This window comes from Schistocerca serialis, chromosome 1 (genome assembly GCF_023864345.2).
Source record: "Schistocerca serialis cubense isolate TAMUIC-IGC-003099 chromosome 1, iqSchSeri2.2, whole genome shotgun sequence".
Lineage (NCBI taxonomy): Eukaryota > Metazoa > Arthropoda > Insecta > Orthoptera > Acrididae > Schistocerca > Schistocerca serialis.
In genome coordinates this window covers 871468716-871493551 of record NC_064638.1, presented here as the reverse complement: position 1 = coordinate 871493551, position 24836 = coordinate 871468716, and the positions used below count along the sequence as shown (strand labels likewise).

Sequence of the window (24836 nt, the reverse complement as noted above, 5' to 3'; positions counted from 1 at the left end):
ACCTGTCCTGTGGGCTGATCAGTAAGACTAGATTCGATGGGCAGGGTTTGCACATTGGTGGGAACCCGAATGGCTTCAGATCGGCAGGTCCAAACCATTACAGATACCTGCAGAAACAGCCTGCAGTTTTGGCCTGTCATGGTAATCCAATTGTGTGGCCAGCTATTTGCGAGCCACTGGCAGCATTTCGATGAAATGAGACTGTGGTGATCAATCCATGCAACAGATAACTTGAACAAATTCTCTGAGAATCAATAATAATGAGGATAGGTAGCAATTCACCATAAAGATGATTGCTGAGCCACAGACATGCACATGGAAAAGACAATCATCCTCTCACAACTAAATTTTCATTCATAGCTTTTGTCAGAAAACAAGAGCACAGACACATTCCCTCAGACACAACACATGCCTAATGCTTCTGAGTCTACAGTCTCTGAGAATCAGATCCAAACAAAGGAAAATCGTAGATGAAAATAACAAGATTGCTCCAAAAAAGCAAAATATCCATTCATACAACACAAGAAATAATCAAGATTTACATATGCAGTTTTCACATACAACACTAAAACAAAAAGGACCCTTGCAAGCAGGAAAAAAACTGTATAACAAACTACCTAAAGAAATTAAGGCAATAACTGGCATGCATAAATTCAAAACTGCAGTGAGTGACTACTTGCTACAGAATTGTTACTACAGTGCTAATGAATTTTTATCTACAATGTAAATATGTGAAAAATTTAAATAGTTTATACAATTAAGGCCAAAATAAGAAATGTGTACATTAGATTTATTTGTGTATTACATGTGGTCTATTACATATATGTGTGTGTCTGTATAATCAAGGCCAAAAGTACGAAATGTGTGCGTGTAAAATTTACTTGTGAAATGTTATTCCCATATGTTAGAGTTATATTGCTATATACTGAAAACCATACAACAGCTTTTTTCTGTTAAACTTTATTGCAAATTATTTGACTTGTCCTATACCATTATGTACCCCTGTACAGTGTATGATTCACAGGACCAATAAATATGCAATACAATACAATACACTCCTCATGCCCCTCGCCCACAGCTGCTAGGCTAGCAACAAGAAGTGATGGCAGCACTGACTGCTGCAAGCTGAGAGGAGTGGTAGGATGGGGAGAAACAGTAGTAATGAGGGAATGGAGAAGTGGCACACATACTCAGCTACACCTAGCCCGCAATGATGCATGACACCACAGTAAACAAACCATTTCATCTACAGAGACAAAAATGAGATATTTCCAGTTTTTATTTATTAATTTTTTATTTCCATGATGTGTGTGAAACTCCCTGACATTCCCTGTTTCCAGAACCTGTGGCGACCCTGTCATTTGATTTCACACTAGCCACCTGTTCCACAACATATAACGTGTTTATCATACGCCTGTAAGATTACAATAACAGATCCAAAAACCCACCAACGAAATATTTGCCGTGGATATTCTCATAGGAGGCAATTTTTGTTATAAATCAGTGAAGGACAGTTCCCCAATAGACATCTCTGAATCTTTAGTGTTAGTTTCTTCCATATGTGGCTGATTACTTAGAGGAAACAAGTCACGAGCCTGTGTGCATGTAACTCTGGTAAATTTCGTTCATTCTGACTGGTCTACTCTGCCCTCGGATAATGACTTCAAATGCTTTTGAGACTTGGAGACTATAAGAATTACTGCCAATCAAGATCGATCCATGAGCAACGAGGACAGGAGACTTCTTGAGGAATTCAGAGCATCTTTCTGTAGAATGGATCAACAAGCAGTGGTTTCACTTCCCAAAGACAGGACTAAACCCTCCCAACTGCAGACTGACTTCAGAGAAATGAGTCAACCACCTGGGGACAAGATTTCAACATCAAGAAGCCTTTAGGCAACTGTATCACTTAACTCTCAGAGAAGGCACTGTTTTATCTCCCTCATTATGCAATGAGGATAGAGAAATGTGGGAAGACCAAGAGGAGGATAGTCTTTGATGTATCGTCTCACAAAAGCAATTCCTCTCCTCTGAACGAGATGCTTGAGGCAGCACCGAATCTACTACTTGAGACCTTAGGAATTTTACTGTGATTCAGACTACATTCCATTGCTATTGTCATGGACATCACACAGGCATTCTTTCGATTGATCTTGCATGAAGAAGACAAAGACTTCATCACATTCTTCTGGTTCATAATTATCCAGAAGAAAACAGGATATCTTCAAATGATGGATAATGCAAGAATGTGTAGACGTTCTAAATAAAATTAGTAATTTCAAACTTGCCAGCAGCTTTTGTAGAAAAACAAATCTCGTGGGGGCTCCTGTATCTTACTGCATTCCTCCTTAAACACTTTAAAGTGAAAGAAGATTTTAGTTATCTAAATGAAGAATGTATTTTTGAAAGCTGTTGTGTAGAGCTGTGTGATTTAAATACTGTGATAATATCAATTTACAAAATTAGTGGGAGTTCTGCTACTAAATTGTTCTTAGAAAAATTTCAATATCACTTAGATAAACTAAAAAAAAAAAAAAATAAAATAAAATAAGAAAATTAAAAAAAAAAAATAAAAAAAAAATTGTGACTGCAGGGGACTTCAACTTAAATACATTAATTGAAAGCAGTGACATTGAAAAATTTCATGATTTAATCCAAAAATCTGGCTTCAAGTTAAACTTTACTATGAGCAACCTGCATAGATAATATCGTTACAAATTATCGGTTTGATGATACAAGGATCTGGGGATATCTGATCACTCAGCTTTGTTTCTATAGTTCCCCAAAACAGAGAAACTAAAATCTGAATCTGAATCTTATATAAGAAGGAATTTTAGCAAAGAAAATTTAGGGAGTTGTTTTGTGATATGTGAAGGGTTATACGCTGGCCTTTAGACCACTGTGATTCAAGCAATAAAAATTTTGATAAATTTCCAAATTGTTTTTTGGGTGTATTCAATAAAACATTTCTCCCAAAATCCTATCAAAAGAGAGTCAGGAATAAACAAAATTGGATTACACCAGGTATGAAAATTTCAAGTGCCAGAAAAAAAACAGCTGCACAATGAGCTCAAAGTAAATAGAAACCCTAATTTTGTAACTTATGTTAAGTGCTGTAAGACTATATTCAAAAAAGTGATACTGGCAGCAAAAAAACTGGCAAATAGTATATTCATAAACAAAGAAATAAAATAAAGGCAGTCTGGTCTATTATGAAATCAGAGTTGGGAGTCAATGTTAAAGACCAAGAAATTTCTCAAATTAGGTTTCATGTTGATATTATTGTAAATCATGTTTCAATGTCAAACTGCTTCAATGATTTCTTTGTCAATATAGCAAAATCTGATGTAGGCATGGCAGCCCATCAGGACAATATGATTTTCAGGCATAGAGATGACATTTGTTTTAAAAAATCAGAAAACGCACTCAGAAAGATGTGGAAGAGAGAATATTATCATTATTCAGCTGGATGAGATGGAATACCTTCCATGGTAATCAAGGAAGTACGCCATATTATTTCATACCTACTGACTATTATTGTAAACCAGTCCTTTGAACATGGATCTTTCCCAGATGTCCTAAAATATGCAGAGACTAAGCCATTATTTAAAAAGGGATCACCAGAAGATATGGGAAACTACTGGCCTATTCTCTCCTTCCCATTTTTTCTAAAATATTTGAAAAACTTGTGGCAAACAACTAGAAAATTTCCTTACAGTAAACGATAGTATTTGTACAAATCAGTTTGGCTTTAAAAGAGGAAAAAGCACCATAAATGCCATCAGAGAATTTACAGAAAAAATAAGCACATCACTAGACCAGGGTACAAAAGTCTCAGGAATATTCTGTGATCTAACGAAAGCCTTTGACTTCGTGAACCACTCATTATTACTTCACAAACTGAAGAGCTATGGGATCGAAGATACTGCATTACAGTGGTTCAACTCTTATCTGACAGAAAGGAAACAAAGAGTTATTTTAACATCAAATTCAGTTAACTACCACTCCAAATGGAAAACAATTTCCCAAGGAGTTCCACAGGGTTCAATACTGGGTCCTTGAACGTTCTTGTTGTATATAAATGATTTACCAATAAATATTGATGCTCATTCAGTCTTGTTCACAGATGATACCTCAGTCCAGATAGAAAATGATACAATAGACAAGATTCCAGAGTGTATACAAAATGTTCTGGGGAAACTGGAATCCTGGTTCCATAAAAACTGACTAAAGCTCAATGTCCATAAGACACAGATGATGCAATTTGTCTCTAAAGTGTCAACAATATGTCCTGTACAAATAGCCCATAATAATAAACTGATGACAGAAGTGAGCCATGAGAAATTCTTGGGCCTAAACCTTGATAAAAGTTTAAACTGGAAGGCACATATAGACTTCCTGGCAAATAAATTAAATTCCCTAGCTTTTGCAATGTTTATTTATCTGGTGCCACAAGAAAGACAGTCTACCACAGTTATTTTGAATCTGTTATTCGGTATGGGATAATTTTCTGGAGAAACTCTAGAAGCAGTACAAGGCTACTAATTATTCAGAAGCAAATCGTTAGAAATGTGTGCTGCCCACAAAAATAAGTCATGTAGCCCATTGTTCAAGAAATTAAATATACTAACAATTACTTTGTTGCACATTTTTGAAATTTTGATTTTTGTATACAATGATCAACATAATCTCGGAAGGTTTTGTTTTAAGCATCGCTATGATACTCGTCACAACGAAAACTTCAAATTTCTTTCGCAAACTTAAATCTTTATGCTCGGACACCACTGTACATGGGGCTAAAAATATGTAACAAATTAAAAGGAAGAAACATGTTAACAATGGACCTTCGTTCACTGAAAAGTTTACTCCAAAATATTTTAATTAAGAAATGTTGCTACACCACTGAAGATTTCATGGAAGATAGTCTCTGACACTTTGAACAACAAAAATCTGTAGCTAATATTGCAGTGTTGTCTGTGTACAACAAAGGAAATCGGTAAACTGTTAATTTATAGTAAATACTGTAGTGTTGCATTTACTGGCATTATTCTTAAAGTAGTGCCAAAAGAATTTCTGTAAATCATTATACATTATATTTTTGCTAAACTTGACGTGTTTCCTGTACAACAGATCATATGATCTGTACAATGTATGTAATGAGACTAATAAATCACAGTTTACATTTACATTTTACACATTGCAATACAATATGCTTCACCGAGCTCCCATTCGGGCTGACCTGTAGCCCATTTCTACACTCGGCAACGTTAAGACAGCATGCTGCCAAGTGTACATTATTTCCCACCGTGGTGCCACTTACAAACTGAATACATACATGGATGACTTTACGATCACAGTAGGAAGTGGTAATTCGGTGATCACCTACACTATGAACTAGTAGTCCTAATGAAACTAATCGGCCTCTCCTTATCAAAATGGGCTACCAACTCCAAACAACATAAAATTATCTGGAGATCCAAAGGGTGAGAACCCCCACACAGACTCAAGTTTTAGGTGTAGGTTGGAACACCATGGATGATTACTTCTGAAGCAACCACAGAGAAGTTACCAGAAAGTCGTCATAAGATCAAGTCACTAGTCAGTTCTTGCGGTGTACAGTTAGGATCTATGAACCACATGGACAGTTCTCCCCTGTTCCTCTTGTTAGAAAATTGTTATTCCAGGACATATGGTGCAGCTCTGCACATTTGTACAGACTTAGAAAATAACGTCCAACTCATTTAGTTTGTAGCAAGCACAAACTTGCTCCTATTAAGAAGGTAACCTTGCCACAATTGGAACTTTTAGTGGCAATAATAGGAACTTGACTACTTTGTTACATCTGATTACTTCTGTCATGCAGCAGAATTTAAAATCGTTCGTGTAATATTGTGGACAGATGCTAGTGATCCAAACAGATGGAAGAAATTTTTTTGTAATTATGTAACAGAGATACAAACTCACATAACTCTTACACAGTGGAGACACTGCTCAGCACAAGACAACTCTGCTGATATCTTTCATGAGGACTCCTCGGATGTCAAATAAGCCCCCTTCAAATTTTGTGGCATGGACTGCCTTGGCTTGCTTGCCCTCCTGAGTGTTGGTCAATCTGATACTTTGACAGTACACTGACTACATCCTGCAGAGAAGACAAAGAAAAATCATAGCCAAGTTCTGTCGATATCTGCAGTGACTATCCTCATGAACCTATCTGAATTCAGATCATACTGGAGGCTCATTCATATTGCAGCATGGACATACTGTTTTCTACATAACATTCGTCAGAAGGAGAAATCTTCGAGAAAGGTTACAGCCACTGAGCTATCAGCTATACAAATGTTTTGGATATGAGTAGTCCAGAGAGACTCCTTTGCTGAAGAACACCAAATGCTTTAAAATAACTTACCACTGCCAAGAGAGTATAACATTGCTGGTACAGCCTTTTCGTGGAATACGGACTGATATGCCTAGAGGGTCAACAACATTGCACTAGCCTTGATGGGGAACAAAAACATCCAGTGCTTCTTGACGGTTTCCACCATTTCAAGCAATTTGTTATTTGAGAGACACACTTTTTCCTTTCATCACTTTGGTGCTCATTCTTTATGGTCCAAACTCCAAATTGAATTTTGGATAATCAGAGCTCATTAGGCAATCAAAAGAGTCCTACACTTTTGGTTGTCATTTCAGATCCTGGAGAAACTGTGAGTGCAACAGATTGAAGCACCACTGTCATTTGAACAAGTTTTGCCTCCTAACCATTAGCTGTAACAGGGATATACTTTGCTGGACAATTATTCACTACAATCAGAAGAGAAATGCACAAGTCACATACTGCTCTATCGTATGAGCTACTGCACAAGCAGTGCACCTCAACCTCTGTACACACTTGTCAACAGATAAGTTTCTCGAGTCACTCCAGTGATTCACTGGAAGACATGGACAAGCCCATACGACTCACAAAAAAAGGATGTGAAAACATTAAATTTTGCAAATGTAGAACAAGCACAGCATTGGAAGGCCACCACAAAACCTTGCCACTTTCTTGCCCACCATGGTATTACATGGAAAATCATTGCCTCATGCGCAGCGTGGTGGGAAAGATGGCAAGACCTATAAGCGGTTGCCTGAGGAAGGCTCAGTGAAGAATTACTGAACACCACCCTCATTAGTACTAAAGCTACAGTTAACTCTAGGGCTGTCACACAATGAGATGATGCAGATGCACTGACCCCTTCCCATTTACTGACTGGAGAGAACTCTTGACAATTCCTACATCAAAAACGAACTTAGCAAAAGAATTTTGGCTGAGGCAGCAACTCTCTGACAGCTTTTGGAAATGTTGGATGAAAGAACATTTGTGGAACTGAGGAAGTTCCATGAATTTAAATGTCCACTACGATGACTCAAAATTCTGTCCTGGAGACAACGTTCTAGTACAAGGGGAAATGCGTCCACGACACAACTGGAAGGAGGCCAGAACAGAGAGAGCACTACCAGGGAGAGATGAGCAGGATAAGAACAATAATCCTCTGCACACCATCAGTTGTCCTGTGCCGCCGGACCTCTAAGAGGTTGATTAGGGTGGGGAGGATGAGAGACTATCTGTTTATTCTTTGGAGGAATATCTCTGACTTTTTGCTATTTCTCAATATATGTGGTTCTGTGATGAGAAGTATTGTTTTTGTTAGTACACTCTGTTGTGACTACATTTTTATGACACTCTTGTTCAACTGATTCTTAGGAACAGCTCATCATAAGAGGACTGTTACCACAAATGATTAAAAATGAGTGTTTCAAAGAAAAGCTGCACGTTTCATCATGAGTTCATTTACTAAGTGCTCATCTCATTCCTGTGACACATCTGCCACTGGAAGAAACCATTGTGCAGCTTGGAGAGATTTAATCGAGGCTCACTAACATCTGTTCCTCCCATATTCCTAAAAGAGTTGAACAGAGGCTGCAACAATGTAAGGTGGATAGCAGAGTGTAGATGCAGAAATGTGGCATGTTGACAGACGTAGGGAGAGAGAGTCTGTGACCATTAAATGACAGAGAAAATGTGAATACCATATAAATACAGAGCACTGGACATGACTTACACATACAAGCTAACCCTTTTTTAGTAACTCTGAAATCTCTGGTGGCATCGTCTCTGAACTCATGACTAATGACAGAAACCAAAGTGCCTGTATTTTTCAACAATCAACAGTTGTACACCACTGTGAGCAAGTTATATCTTCCATAGAACTATGTACTGAATTTATTTATTTGTACTTTCCACGAGTACTAAGACACTGAAACTCTATACTGGTATACTGCTCATCTTGTTTCACATTGTAATTTTTTTTTTATCTTCTCTCACTCTCAGCTCTGCTTGTCAACCCTCAACCATTTCCTTTCTGTGCACATCACACTCCTCTTAATTTTTACACATATGATTTAATGACATTTTTACATGGAATTCATTCAAAGCAGAATACCTGGGAATATTTGATAAGATCGAATAGTCACCAGTGGTGGTCAAGAGTACAGATGCATACTTCTGTGATACATGAAAGATCAACACGTCAATATCTGGATAGTCAAGGAGCAATCAAACTGCAAACCACACCATTATGAACTGCTGCGGTGGCAGCTTGTTGAAATTAATGAGTTCCATTACTAATTTCAGTTGCTGCTCCTGGCACACTACAAGTGACAATTTCTGCCCTGTTATCTCTTTACCAAATTAATATAATTTGTTGCCTACTTCACTAATATCGGCATGTGTTTTTTGTACAGCTGCTAAACTATTCCTCTGGGTCTACATCGAGAGATTTAACCTACCCTTCAGCACTTTCACCCTTTATAAAAATATTTCAATTCTCAAAGCTCAGAATACACTATTTAATGTGATGTACCTTATGATGACCTCAACTTATGTTTATAACAATACAATTGTGGACAAACCTTGGGTGAACACTGGATCCTGCTGCTGAGAGCTGTATGTGGCAGTGGGAATACCAGCAAGAGGATCTGCCAAAACATCCACTCCACTTGTGTTGCTTGCAGAATCGAACACTGTGGATGTAGTACTCTCCTCAGGCACAGCTGGCAGTTTAGAATAAGACAGCAGCTCTGCAGCAGAAGGAAGTGCGACTATTAAAAAAAAATGCACATTTCACGAAAATAGATACTTGAGCTATGAAAGAGATGGTATTCGAAAGAAACATTGATAACATTAGCTAATTTCCACTTAATAATACAAAGATGAAATATTATATCCTTAGTTCCAATGTCCACACTTTTCTTCGGCATTAATTTACCAATTCACCCCACTGTACAGCAAACCATCTTGTAGATACTGATAAGACATGATTCTGAGTGTTACATTCCGACGCCAGATTTTTTATCAAGCTTCCCGTTTACAACATTTGTAAGAATTTGTGCCAGAAGGAATGAAAAATAATGACTTAGAAATAAGTTGGTGTATTTGGTGGAATAGGTTGAGGAGGTGAGTAACATAGATGTATAGAACAGCAGTGGGGGAGGTGGACCAGCAAGGCAAGGGAGCTCTTAAAACCAAACTGAAGGCAGGTCATTTTGCATACAGAAGAGGCAAGCACAAAAAGGGATTAAATTCACTCCCGTTCCATACTTGGACTAAATTGTGTACAGTACACGCGAAATGTTGAATGAACTCTGCCATGATGCTGCTTATAAATGAGTACACCAGAATTATTGTGAAAAAGGTTGTAGTTTTTATTACTGATTTATTATAACAAGTCCCACATCAAATGTCCCAGTTTAGAACTATTCTGGGTATTCACCTCCACGAACTGTTGCCAGCCAATGACATTCAGTATAGTTGCTGGTGCCTTGATGTGAGGCACACAGGATGGCTATAGGTACAATCCTCCTGACTCTGCTGCAGCAATACTTCGGCAATGATACAACTATATTAATAACTATCTGCAGCGACTCTCTGTAAGGCTTGGCAATATGAAAGGTGTCCTTCCCCCTCTCTACCACACATCGAGCAGGTGCCTAAGATAGATGCCAGTTGATGTACGCCATGTGGAAGACTGTCTCTGGAGAATGGCTATAGAATACGATACTACAGATCAAATTGTGAAAAATACCTGGTCTTTGTTATCATATAATATTCATCACTGGATTATGCCAAAGAAATGGGAGTATCTGTGGAGGGCTCGTGTTGCAAACACACTTTCATACCTGGCTATGAGACATGTTCATATAAAATAAAGCTCCCACAGTAGAGGCGTATGAGCCATGGGGCTGGGAGTGGAACAGTTGCAAGGAATTTAAGAATTTTCTGCTGACTTGGTACTGCGGAAGAATACCAGCTGGGCAACTTGTGGCAGAATAAAAGGCATGGTATTCCTCTTTCCAGGGCTCAATTAAAGGCAGCCTAAGCCTACCAGAAGTTAGGGTTGAATTGTTTAAGCCCCTCAGTTCCACACTACATTTTAACAAACGAATAATCTATTGCCCTGAAGCCATGCGACCAGCGCAAGTCATAAAGATAAGTTATTTTAGATTACAACAGCATTTAGTTTAGTACTGATTACTTGGTAAATAGGTGTATTAGTGTGCTTTTTAAGCATACCATGAAATATTTCATTTCGCTTTATGTAATATAGCATAAAACATGAAAAGATCATCCTCTTGTGTAAAATATTCTGGAAGTAAAATAGTCCCCTGTTCAGATCCCCCGGCAGGGACTACTCAAGAGGACATCTTTATCAGGAGAAAGAAAACTGGCATTCTACAGATCGGAGCGTGGAATGTCAGATCCCTTAATCGGGCTGATAGGTTGGAAAATTTAAAAAGGGAAATGGATAGGTTAAAATTAGATATAGTGGGAATTAGTGAAGTTTGGTGGCAGGAGGAACAAGACTTTTGGTCAGACAAATACAGGGTTATAAATACAAAATCAAATAGGGGTAATGCAGGAGTAGGTTTAATAATGAATAAAAAAAATAGGAGTGCAGGTAAGCTACTACAAACAGCATAGCGAACGCATTATTGTGACCAAGATAGACACGACCACACTACTACAGTAGTACAAGTTTATATGCCAACTAGCTCTGCAGATGACGAAGAAATGTATGATCAAATAAAAGAAATTATTCAGATAGTGAAGGGAGACGAAAATTTAATAGTCTGGGGTGACGAATTCGGTAGTAGGAAAAGGGAGAGAAGGAAACGTAGTAGGTGAATATGGATTGGGGGTAAGAAATGAAAGCGGAAGCCGCCTGGTAGAATTTTGCACAGAGCACAACTTAATCATAGCTAACACTTGGTTCAAGAACCATAAAAGAAGGTTGTATACATGGAAAAAGCCTGGAGATACTGACAGGTTTCAGATAGATTATATAATGGCAAGACAGAGATTTAGGAACCAGGTTTTAAATTGTAAGACATTTCCAGGGGCAGATATGGACTCTGACCACAATCTATTGGTTATGAACTGTAGATTAAAACTGAAGAAACTGCAAAAAGGTGGGAATTTAAGGAGATGGGACCTGGATAAACTGACTAAACCAGAGGTTGTACAGAGTTTCAGGGAGAGCATAAGGGAACAATTGACAGGAATGGGAGAAAGAAATACAGTAGAAGAAGAATGGGTGGCTCTCAGGAGTGAAGTAGTGAAGGCAGCAGAGGATCAAGTAGGTAAAAAGACGAGGGCTAGTAGAAATCCTTGGGTAACAGAAGAAATATTGAATTTGATTGATGAAAGGAGAAAATATAAACATGCAGTAAATGAAGCAGGCAAAAAGGAATACAAACGTCTCAAAAATGAGATCGACAGGAAGTGCAAAACGGCTAGGGGACAAATGTAAGGATGTAGAGGCTTATCTCACGAGGGGTAAGATAGATACTGCCTACAGGAAAATTAAAGAGATCTTTGGAGAAAAGAGAACCACTTGTATGAATATCAAGAGCTCAGATGGAAATCCAGTTAAACAATGAAGGGAAAGCAGAAGAGTGGACGGAGTATATAGAGGGTCTATACAAGGGCGATGTACTAGAGGACAATAGTATGGAAATGGAAGAGGATGTAGATGAAGATGAAATGGGAGATATGACACTGCGTGAAGACTTTGACAGAGCACTGAAAGACCCGAGTCGAAACAAGGCCCCGGGAGTAGACAACATTCCATTAGAACTACTGACACCCTTGGGAGGGCCAGTCCTGACAAAACTGTACCATCTGGTGAGCAAGATGTATGAGACAGGCGAACTACCCTCAGACTTCAAAAAGACTATAATAATTCCAAAAAAAAAAGTGTTGGCAGCTATGAAAATTACCGAACTATCAGTTAACGGCTGCAAAATACTAACGCGAATTCTTTACACACGAATGGAAAAACTAGTAGAAGTTTATCTTGGGGAAGATCAGTTTGGATTCTGTAGAAATACTGACCCTACGACTTATCTTAGAAGCTAGATTAAGGAAAGGCAAACCTACGTTTCTAGCATTTATAGACTTAGAGAAAGCTTTTGACAATGTTGACTGGAATACTCTCTTTCAAATTCTGAAGGTGGCAGGGGTAAAATACAGGGAGCGAAAGGCTATTTACATTTTGTACAGAAGCCAGATGGCAGTTATAACAGTCGAGGGACATGAAAGGGAAGCAGTGGTTGGGAAGGGAGTGAGACAGGGTTGTAGCCCCTCCCCAGTGTTATTGAGCAAGCAGTGAAGGAAACAAAAGAAAAATTTGGAGTAGGTATTAAAATCCATGGAGCAGAAATAAAAACCTTGAGGTTCACCAATGACATTGCGATTCTGTAACAGACAGCAAAGGACTTGGAAGAGCAGTTGAAAGGAATGGATAGTATCTTGAAAGGAGGGTATAAGATCAACATCAACAAAAGCAAAACGGGGATAATGGAATGTAGTCGAATTAAGTCGGGTGATGCCGAGGGAATTAGATTAGGAAATGAGACCCTTAAAGTAGTAAAGGAGTTTTGCTATTTGGGGAGCAAAATAACTGATGATGGTCGAAGTAGAGAGGATATAAAATGTAGACTGGCAATGGCAAGGAAAGCGTTTCTAAAGAAGAGAAATTTGTTAACATCGAGTATTGATTTAAGTGTCAGGAAGTCGTTTCTGAAAGTATTTGTATGGAGTGTAGCCTTGTATGGAAGCGAAACATGGACGATAAGTAGTTTGGACAAGAAGAGAACAGAAGCTTTCGAAATGTGGTGCTACAGAAGAACGCTGAAGATTAGATGGGTAGATCACACAACTAATGGGGAGGTATTGAATAGGATTGGGGAGAAGAGAAGTTTGTGGCACAACTTGACTAGAAGAAGGGACCGGTTGGTCGGACATGTTCTGAGGCATCAAGGGATCACCTATTTAGTACTGGAGGGCAGTGTGGAGGGTAAAAATTGTAGAGAGAGACCAAGAGATGAATACACTAAGCAGATTCAGAAGGATGTAGGTTGCAGTAGGTACTGGGAGATGAAGAAGCTTGCACAGGATAGAGTAGCATGGAGAGCTGCATCAAACCAGTCTCAGGACTGAAGACCACAACAACAACAACAACAACAACAACAACGTTTATCATGAGTGAAAAGTGCTTGACTTGCCACAGAACTGTTAGGTCAGAGCTTTGGTGTACGGGTGCTGTAGATTTTCCATGTGGGTGGCTGTAGTGGCGTGGGAGTAGCAGAAGTAAATGAGACTCATCAATGGTTTTGTAGGATATGTAGTAGTAGAGATAGGAAGATATTAAAACACGAGGGGAAAACTGCCGCCCTTCAGGCTGAGTTAGACAAAGCCAGGGGAGATCTTGACAGGTTAGTTGCAGTGGTTAATAAAAAAGAAAAAGAGAAAGAAAGAAAAGGTTGAAAATGGTGGGAAGGAAATGGTGAATAAAAAGGGAGTTTTAAAATTGTAAATGACCGTGAAAAAGGGAAAGAATGAAAAGCAAATCGGACTTAGTATTACAGAAAAGCTATCGGACTTCGTGATTCGGAAAAGCTATTGTTGGGGTGGTCCTTGTGGCGTTTTTGAGCAAAAGTTAAACCAATTTCCACTACAAAAATTATTGAAAAAGAACAGAGAATAACAAAATGTAACTGACAGGGGGAAATGGCGTAGATAAGAGTTCATCCTTTACCAGGTTAACAAGTCTTCTTTCGTGCGGTGTCCTGGTCTTCAAAAATCTCCTTCATTTCTGCGTGAAAAGTCTGCTCCAAAATTTTGCAATAAGTTTCATTGTCCAGGAATTTCTAATGTATCCAAATGAAAATCATCTTGATACTGAATGCAATTTAATTTACTTTGCTACTTCCATCCTCCGAATTTCATAACTTCCACAATATGTCTACACATTAAAATCAGATCAAGACTAGCTAATAAGTTTTTTACGTCTTCATCAGATCACGTCTGCCTTAAGCTTCCGCTCTCGAGAGACAAAAAAGAAACGAATAGAAAAACAAAAAAAGTTACAATTTTAGTATTTTCTCTGCCGTCGAGCGCTCATACTGCTGCGCCAGTATAATTTTTATCTGAGGGAACGAGTGTAGCGCGGCGAAATTCAAAGTCCCGGTACAAAGGGATCACCAATTTAGTACTGGAGGGCAGCGTGGAGGGTAAAAATTGTAGAGAGAGACCAAGAGATGAATACATCAAGCAGATTCAGAAGGATGTAGGTTGCAGTAGGTACTGGGAGATGAAAAAGCTTGCACAGGATAGAGTAGCATGGAGAGCTGCATCAAACCAGTCTCAGGACTGAAGACCACAACAACAACAACAACAACAACAATAACGTTTATCATGAGTGAAAAGTGCTTGACTTGCCACAGAATTGTTAGGTCAGAGCATTGGTGTGACGGGTGCTGTAGATTTTCCATGTGGGTGGCTGTAGTGGCGTGGGAGTAGCAGAAGTAAATGAGACTTATCAGTGGTTTTGTAGGATGTGTAGTAGTAGAGATAGGAAGATATTAGAACACAAGGGGGAAAACTACCGCCCTTCAGGCTGAGTTAGACAAGGCCAGGGGAGATCTTGACAGGTTAAGGAGGGAGAAGGGTAAAGAGAGGTGGGAAGTGGCAACAGGCAACTGGAGGAACAGGCCTAGAACTTTGTCTGACAGCTTCGTGATGAATGTGGAAAATAGATTTGACCTGTTGTTTCACTTAGAAGCTGGTGACCCTAAAGCAGTTGCAGGTGTTGACAGGGCACAACAAACTTTCAGCAGAAAATTGAAAAATAAGAATGCAGGGAAATCAGGAAAGAGATAGAAAGTGTTGTTGTTAAGTAGTTCCCAAGGAAGATGCATTGGCCAACTTTTGCAGGATGAACTAGGATCAGAATACCAGGTCACCAATTTTTTTAAACCCAGTGCTGGTCTGGAGCAGGTGACAGAGGATTTAGGATCAATTTGCAAAGATTTCACTAAGAAAGACACTGTGGTTATAGTGTGTGGGCAGATAATAGTATTGACAGAGACAATATAGAGTTTGACCTGGCAAAGATTGCATCACCATCGAAGCATGCTAGTGTTGAGTTTGTATATGTTCTTGGGCGCCATGAGTGACCTCATTTGAACTCTTCTATCAGGAGAGTTAATTTGGAGTTGGAACGGCTGCTTATGTCGGGTGCAAGATCACACATTGGTGTGGTTCCTGTTGATTCTCTCAATAGGTGGGATTATACTTGGCATGGCCTTCACCTCAACAGGAAAGGGAAGGGTAAACTGGCTGGGAAAAAAGCAGGAAAGTTAAATGGGGGAGGCACTGTCATGAGTGATAAAATGCCAGTGGTTGTAGGGTTCAGACAAAACACTTTTTTTAGGTTGGGAAGGACAGAAAGAAACCCAAGTTTTAAGAGAGGTTAGGATTGGGACAAACCTCCAGTTTGAGAAAGAAACCAGAAAACATAATTCTAGCTTATTACATCAGAATAACCAGCTGTTGGTCAAGAATTTTCAACAATCTACAGAAATTTCAACTCAATTTTAACTCTGCCAATGTGAAATGTCAACTGTCTTTATTGCATCAAAATATTCAAGGCCTGAGAAATAAAATTAATGAACTAATTATCTGCATAGATGAATTAGAGACCTCAAACCCAGCTGACATACTCTGCCCCTCTGAACATCATGTGACCACTGGTACAGAACTTTTAAACGTTACAAGATTTAGGTTAGCATCTCACTTTTGTAGAACAGAAATGGAGAAAGGAGGAGTTGCCACATTCATCAGGAACTGTCATAAATTTAAGAAAATAGACATTCATAAATTTTGCCTAGAACAGCATACGGAAGCATGTGCAACAGCAGAATTTCACAAAAAAATCATTCATAATATTAAGTATGTATCGAGCACCTGCAGGTAACTTTAATCCGTTCATAAACAACCTTGAAACTGTACTGGCCCATTTAACAACCAAAAACAAAGAAATAGTGGTTGCTGGTGACTTCAATGTAGATTTCCTTAAAGACTCTCCCAATAAGAACTTATCTGAGTTAGTAACACTATCATTCAACTTAATTCCCACTGTAAAGTTCCCAACTATGGTAGCCAATTGCTCACAAACAGCCATTGATAATATTTTTATAGAAAAGTCCAAAGAACAAAATTATATTACAAAACAAATAGTCCATGGCCTCTCAGACCATGACATGCAGTTCCTTCTGTTAAATGTTAATACTGAACAGGATATAAAATCTCTTAAATCTGAACTAAAGAGGGTAATCAATAAGACAAAAATTGATTATTTTAGGACACTCTTCAGAGACATTCACTAGAGTGATGTTTACAGTGCTCATGGCATGAAGGAAAAATATAAAACTTTTGCTAATAAAGTGCTTACCTTATTTGAACACTGTTGGCAGCACTAGTGCAGATCGCACAAGCTTGAATATTAAGCTCGTGAGGATTGGTAATTAATTCTACCATAACTGTCAATGAAGTTAATATTACACCATAACGAAGTTAATTAGATTCTGTTTTACATTATCTATTTAGGGTTTTTTATGTATTTAAAAAAAAAAAAAAAAAAAAAAAAAAAAAAAAAAAAAAAAAAAAAAAAAAAGGAGAAAAGAAAAGAAACACCTAAGGGCTGGTTTCCGTGTACTTTGGACATAGGTCTACATACGAATTTAAGACATTTCTTTAAGTATTAAGGTTATTTTCATTATACATACATTTAGTAGTGCCATATCTAATCGAGGAATTAAAGGTTTTAAGTTCCTTCCTTTATTTCCTTTCAAAACACTTTAAGTACATATCACGCATACACAATCTTAAGCCTAATTTGTTGGGTATAAAAGTTTTGATTTTTAATGTTAGTTTAGCTGCAGTACATTACTATATGTATAATAGTATACACATATTACTGTTCCACATAACTTTAGTGACTCTTGTGATCTGTAGTTAATAGTATATTACTGTTATTGCCTAGATAAATTTTTTAATAATATTGTAAACAACATGAACGCGAAGCATAACTTAGTACCATCCTGGACTGGAGGAACTGAATTACATTCTCTGCCAGGGTTTCGATTACCTCTCATTATGCCCTGAAATCAGAAATGTCCTGCCCACTATCCTTCCCACCCCTCCTACAGTGGTACTCCGCCGTCCACCGAACCTACACAATATACTCGTCCATCCTTCCACAACCCCTGCTCCCAATACTTTACCTCATGGTTCATACCCCTGTAATAGACCTAGATGCAAGACCTGTCCCATACATCCTCCTACCACCACCTACTCCAGTCCGGTCACTAACATCACCTATCCCATCAAAGGCAAGGCTAACTGTGAAACCAGTCATGTGATTTACAAGCTAAGCTGCAACCACTGTGCTGCATTTTATGTAGGTACAACAACCAACAAGCTGGCTGTCCGCATGAATGGCTATCGACAAACTGTGGCCAAAAAACAAGTGGCCCACACTGTTGCTGAACACGTTGCCAAACATGATACCCCCATCTCAATGACTGCTTCACAGCCTGTGCCATATGGGTCCTTCCCACCAACACCAGCTTTCTGAATTGCGCAGGTGGGAACTTTCCCTGCAATACATCCTACGTTCCCGTAACCATCCTGGCCTCAACCTTCGTTAGTCACTGTCCTCACCCATCCAGCTCCCTCCCTGTTCCCATTCCTGCACTACACAATTGTCATTTCACTGCCACACCCAGTCTTCTAATGTCTTTTTATTTCTCTCCTTTCCACTACTTATCCCACCCCCCACTTTCCACTATCTCTCCTGCCCTTGCAGCACTTCACTGTCTGCCACCCCCACCATACTATCCCTCCCCCTCCCTGACCCAGCCTCCTCCTTACCCCCACCCAGTTGCCACTACCATTATGCACTGGTGCTGCTACTCACAGTGTGGTTTCAGTTGTCTGAGACTGCAGACATGTGTGCAAGTTGCGTGTGTGTGTGTGTGTGTGTGTGTGTGTGTGTGTGTGTTGCTGACAAAGGCCTTAATGGCTGAGAGCTAGAATTGTTTGAATCTTTTTGTTGTGCCTATCGCGGCTCACCATCTCCGTTATATGGTGAGTGAGAAGTGTTTGAGCTGCCATAGGAAAGTCAGTTCTGGGGTTCTGTGCAGCAGCAGTTGTGGCAGATGGTTACATTGAGGTGAATGTAGTGGCATGGGAATTGGAGAAGTAAATGGGTCTCTTCCAGAGTATTGCAGATTATGTTCAAGGGATAGGAAAATAACAGAACAGGAAGGGAAGATTAGAGCCCTTCAGGATGAACTGGATATTGCTAGGGAGGAACTGATGAGGTTAAGGGGGGGGGAGGAGGGTGAAGACAGGTGAGAAGTGGTAGCCAGGAACAGGGTACACAGAAAGAGAACAGTGTCTCACAGTTTCATCATTGGCACAAACAACATATTTGCCTTGCTACCTCAGTCAACTAAGGAAGAAGCTGAAGTAGATGTAAGTGTAGTCATCACTCAACAGACTTTCACTAGAAAACCAACAGTTGCAAAAAAAAGTAGAAAGTAGGAGGAAAGTTCTGTTGTTAGGTAGTAGCCATGGAACAGGTGTGGGCCAGATCTTGCAGGAAAAATGAGAGGTTACAGGTATTTTCAAGCCCAATGCACATCTTAGCCAAGTGATAGAGGATGTAGAATCCTCGTGTAAGAGTTTTACAAAGCAGGAGCGTGTTGTGGTAGTGGGTGGAGTGGGCAACAGTATTGATAGGGATCAGGGCTACAATATTGAGTGTGATCTGGTAAAAATAGCATCAGCAATGAACCATACAAATGTTGGCTTGGTTCCTGCTTTCATGTGGTATGATCGGCCCGAATTGAACAGCTTTGTCAGGAGGGTCAATATGGAGCTAGATCAGCTGTTTCGGGTGGCTACTTTGTCAGGCGTAGGTTTGGTTCCTGTTGATGGAGTTGGTAGATTGGACTTTGCGAGACATGCCCTGCATCTCAAAAGGAAAAGGAAGCATAAACTGGCCGGAATGATAGCAAAATCTTTAAGGTGTGCACTGAAACTCATGGGAGTACTTTTTTAGGCTAAGATCAGTGTCCTATCATCCTACACTGATTGAAATTAAGCTTAATAAGAAGTTTAGGCAGACAGGTACTAGAGATGTGAAAATATCACAAGATTCTCATAACAGTACAGTAAAAAATAATGTTAGTATGTCACAAGATTCATATAAAGGCACAGTAAAAATAATGTTAATATACTGCATCAGAATACCAGGGGGATTAAAAAATGAAGTAGATGAGCTTCTTGTTTTTTTAGAAAATTTAGAAACTGATGATGGAATAGATGTACTATGCCTGTCTCACCATCATATAGTCACAGGTATGAAAATGATAAATGTAGGTGGATATAAGCTTGCAGCACATGTAAGCAGACACTACGCAGAGAGGAGTTGCCATACATGTTAAAATGTCACAGAGTGAAAAATTTGGAAACTAAAAAATTTTGCATAGAGCAATATATAGAAGCATGTGCATGTGAGCTTAAACTAAATAATGGCACTTTTATAATTGTAGCCATGGATAGATCCCCATTGGGAAATTTTCAACTATTTTTGAAAATCTTGGATTCTTTTTTGTGCTATTTGTCAGACAGAGGAAAGCAAATTATTGTTTGTGGGGATTTCAAAGTAGATTTTCTGAAAGAGTCCGATAGAAAGCTTGACTTTGAAGTATTACTTTGTTCTTTCAACCTGGCATCAGTTATTGACTTTCCTACACGGGTGGTACAGGAAAGCAGCACACTGATAATGTTTCCATAGACCAAGATAAATTTAATCAAATAAAAACTTTTCCTGTTAAGAATGGTGTGTCTGATCATGATGCACTGCTAGTTACAGTATATGATATAGCTCCATACAGTAATGGAAAACAGTCCTCCAACATAGAGTGTTCGATTAACAATTTAACAATTCAAAATTTTAGGGATAGCTTGAAACAGACTGGGATGAGGTGTACAGGGAACATGATGCTAATTTAAAATTTAACCTATTTCATGATACCTTTGTGAGTATATTTGAAAACAGTTTCCCTCCGAAAACAGTGAAATATAATTGTTAGAAACCATGTAAAAAGCCATGGCTTACTAAAGGGATAAAAATATCCTGTGATCATAAAAGGGAAATTTATCTTATAGTTAGGAGGAATAATGATCCAGAAACAGTGAAACACTATAAAAACTACTGCACTGTATTAAGAAAAGTTATTAAAAAGTCCAGAAGTAAGTGCATTATGTCTCAGATTAGCAGATCTGATAGTAAAATTAAAATAATTTGGAATATTGTTAAAAGGGAAATAGGGCAACTGAGAGCACAGGAACATTTTAATAATCACTTTTAAGTGTTGTGGAGGAAATAAAACCTAGCTATTCATTAGAAAATGCACGGCAGTATATGGAAGAGGCAGTACCTATGCAATTTGATAAAATTGAAATTCAACCCGCCTCTCCTACTGAAATTGGGAAAATAATAAAATCACTCAAAAGTAACAGCTCATATGGAATTGATGGCATTTACAACAGAGCACTAAAAGCTTGTTCCCAACAAATAAGTAGGATTCTCAGCCACGTATGTAGTAGCTCACTGAAACAGGGCATTTTTCCAGATAGACTGAAATACGCTATTGATAAACCATTGCATGAAAAAGGGGATTGATCTGATGCTACCAACTACCGCCCAAACTCACGTCTGACTGCTTTATCCAAAATTCCTGAAAAAGTAATGTATCCGAGAGTAGCATCACATATTTTTAAAAATGAAGTACTAACAAAATGTCAATTTGGTTTCCAGAAAGGCTTTTCAACAGGAAATGCTATATATGTTTTCAATTATCAAAGATTAAATGTACTGAATAACCAAACATCATCCATTGGGATATTTTGTGATCTCTCAAAGGCTTTTAATTGTGTGAATTATGAAATTCTTCTAGATAAGCTTAGTAATGTGGTATGAATGTGACAGTGCACAAATGGTTTAATTCATACTTAACTGGAAGAATGCAGAAGATTGAAATTAACAGTACAGATAGTCTGCAAAAACCAGCAGAGTCCTCTAACTGGGGAGGTATCAACAATGGTGTCCCACAGGGTTCAGTCTTGGGTCCCTTATTGTTCTTAATATATATTAACAACTTGCCACTCTATGTTCATGAAGATGCAAAGCTAGTTCTGTTTGCTGATGATACAAGTATAGTAATCACACCCAAAAAGCTAGAATCAGCTGAGGAAATTGCAAATAATGACTATCAGAAAATTATTACGTGGTTCTCTGCAAATGGATTCTCACCAAATTTTGAGAAAACACAGTTTATACAATTATGTACAGTAAATGGCATAAAACCATTGATAAATACAGACTATGAACAGAAGTCTGTTGCTAACGAAGAATATTCAAAATTTCTGGGTGTGAGGAATTGAATTGGAAGAAACACATCGATGATCTGCTGAAATGGTTAGGTTCAGCTATTTATGCTATTAGGGTTATTGCATATTTTGGTGATAAACGTATCAGTAAATTAGCCTACTATGCCTATTTTCATTCACTGCTTTCGAATGGCATATATTTTGGGGCAATTCGTCATTAAGAGAGAAAGTATTCACTGCACAAAAGCGTGTAATCAGAATAATAGCTGGAGCCCACCCAAGATTACCTTGCAAACATTTATTTAAAGAATTTGAGATATTCACAGTACCTCTGCAATACATATATTCACATATGAGATTTGTCATTAATAACCCATCACAGTTCAAAGATAACAGCAAAGTGCATAGCTATAACACTACAAGAAAGGATGATATTCACTATTCTGGATTAAATCTCACTTTGGCACAGAAAGGGGTGAATTATGTTTCCACAAAAATCTTTGGTAATTTTCCAAATAGTATTAAAAGTCTGACAGATAGCCAACCAACATTTAAAAGCAAATTTCTGAATGACAACTCCTACTCAATAGATGACTTCTTAGATATGAAGTAGTAACATAAAAAAAAAATATTTAGTGTAAAGAAACTTATGGTAAACTGATATATTACATATCATTATGAAATGTCGTATTCATGATCTATGGGACAAGGATTAATGTATGTACATTTTCCCCCAAAACTAACCAAGGTTAGAGCAAAGTCTACAAAGAAGCCATGGATTACTCAAGGAGCAGAGGTATCTTGTAAAACAAAAAGAAAAATGTCAATCCGAAACAGTGCTGATGTTGATACTATAGCACATTACAATAAATACTGCAAAATATAAAGCAAATATATTACAAGGAAAAGATAGTCATATCAGATAACAAAATAAAGACAATATGGGATATAGTGAAGGAGGAGACTGATCGAACCAGACATGAAGAGGGGCCCAATTGCATTAAGAGTAAATGATACATGGGTGACAGATGTGTATAGTGTTGCAGAACTTTTTAACACACATTTTATAACTGTTACCGAAAAGATGCGGTTGTCAGGTTCTGTAGATGCCGCCATGGGATACCTCAGACCAGACATTTCAAGTAACTTCCATAATATGAATTTGACCCTCACTACCCTAGCAGATGTGATGCCCATCGTAAAATCTTTAAAATCAAAAACATCTTGTGGGTATGATGAAATATCAAGAAAGTTAATTAAAGAATGTGATTCTTGAGTTAAGTAATCTATTAAGCGATCTGTCTAACCAGTCATTTATCAGTGGAATTTTTCCTGAATGGCTGAAATATACTGAAGTTAAGCCACTGTTTAAGAGGGGAGATAAAGAAATAGCATCAAATTTCCATCCAATTTCACCTTTGCCAGCATTTTCCAAATTTTAGAGAAGGTAATGTAGAATCGGCTTTATAACCATCTTATCACAAATAACATACTGTCAAAGTCGCAGTTCAGATTTCTAAAGGGTTCTCATACTGAGAAGGCTATCTACACTTACAGTGAAAATGTACTAATTCATTAGACAAAAAATTGCAGGCAACTGGTATATTTCATGACCTATCAAAGGCATTTGACTGTGTGAATCACAATATCCTTTTACGTAAATTAGAATATTATGGTGTAACAGGAAATGCTGCAAAATGGTTCAACTATTATACCTCTGGCAGGAAACAAAGGGTGTTATTAGGAAAGGGACATGTATTAAGCTATCAGGCATCATCCAACTGGGAACTAATTACATGTGGGTTCCACAAAGTTCCATCTTAGGGCCCTTACTTTTTCTTGTGTATATCAATGACCTTTCATAAGTAACACTACCAGATGCTAAATTTGTTTTGTTTGCCGATGATACAAACATTTCAAGTAATAGCAAATCAAGTGTAGTCTTAGAAAGATCGGCTAATAAAATACTTGTGGAGATTAATCACTGGTTCATAGCCAATTCATTGTCACTAAACTTTGAAAAAACACACTACATGCAGTTCAGAACTTGTAAGAGTATATGCCTAACATATGATGAAAAGCAGATAGAAGAAGTGGACAGCATCAAATTATTGGGATTACAGGTTACCGCTTGATAATAAATTCAACTAGGAGGAGCACACCACAAAACTGTTGATGCATCTAAACAAATATCTATTTGCAATGCAAATTCTGTCAGACACAAGGGATATAAAAATGAAAAAGCTGACATACTATGCTTACTTTCACTTCATAACGTCATATAGGATTTTTTTGTGGGTAATTCATCAAGCCAAGCTAAAGTTTTCTGGGCACAAAAACACACAATAAGAGTTATATATGGTGTGAACTGAAGAACATCCTGCAGAGACCTGTTTAGGGAACTAGGGATAGTAACTACTGCTTCCCAATATATTTATTCCTTAATGAAATTTGTCCTTAAAAATATACCACTTTTTCAAACAAACAGCTCAGTTCATGGAATCAGTACTAGAAATAAGAACAATCTTCACAACGATTTAAAGTCATTTACTCTTGTACAAAAAGGTGTGCATTATTCAGGAACATACATTTTCATAACTTGCCAGCAACCATAAAAAGCTTAACGACCAATGAAATTCAGTTTAACGGAAGCCTAAAGGATTTACTGATGGCCAACTTCTTCTACTCCAAATAAGTATTGTAGTAGTTCTATTATATGTTTATTACCTTATAAATGAATAAAAACATGTTTTTTAAATTTTAAATTCAGTGCATTAATGCAATCTTAGTAAATGAGTGTTGTAAAATGATCCTTTCACATAGAAAAATAAAAAGAGGGACGATCATTCCACTTGGGAACTGTGGAAGGTAAATTAGCTTATTTGTTTTAGTTGTAAATATTTGTCAGGTATTATTGTCTTTCTGACATGTTCTACATCCTGGAGGACCTCCTCACTACCGATCAATTGGAATGAAAGTAAATCTA

General features: G+C 38.0%; 1 protein-coding gene across 2 annotated transcripts in view; it reads right to left on the bottom strand.

Moving 5' to 3' along the window:
• Positions 1–24836, bottom strand: part of LOC126486030 (MLX-interacting protein) — a 452104-nt gene that overhangs the window by 202190 nt on the left and 225078 nt on the right. For both annotated transcript variants that reach the window (XM_050108920.1, XM_050108919.1), the window contains exon 7: positions 8956–9123. In XM_050108920.1, the coding sequence (XP_049964877.1) occupies positions 8956–9123 (168 nt within the window). The remainder of the gene's footprint in view (positions 1–8955; positions 9124–24836) is intronic.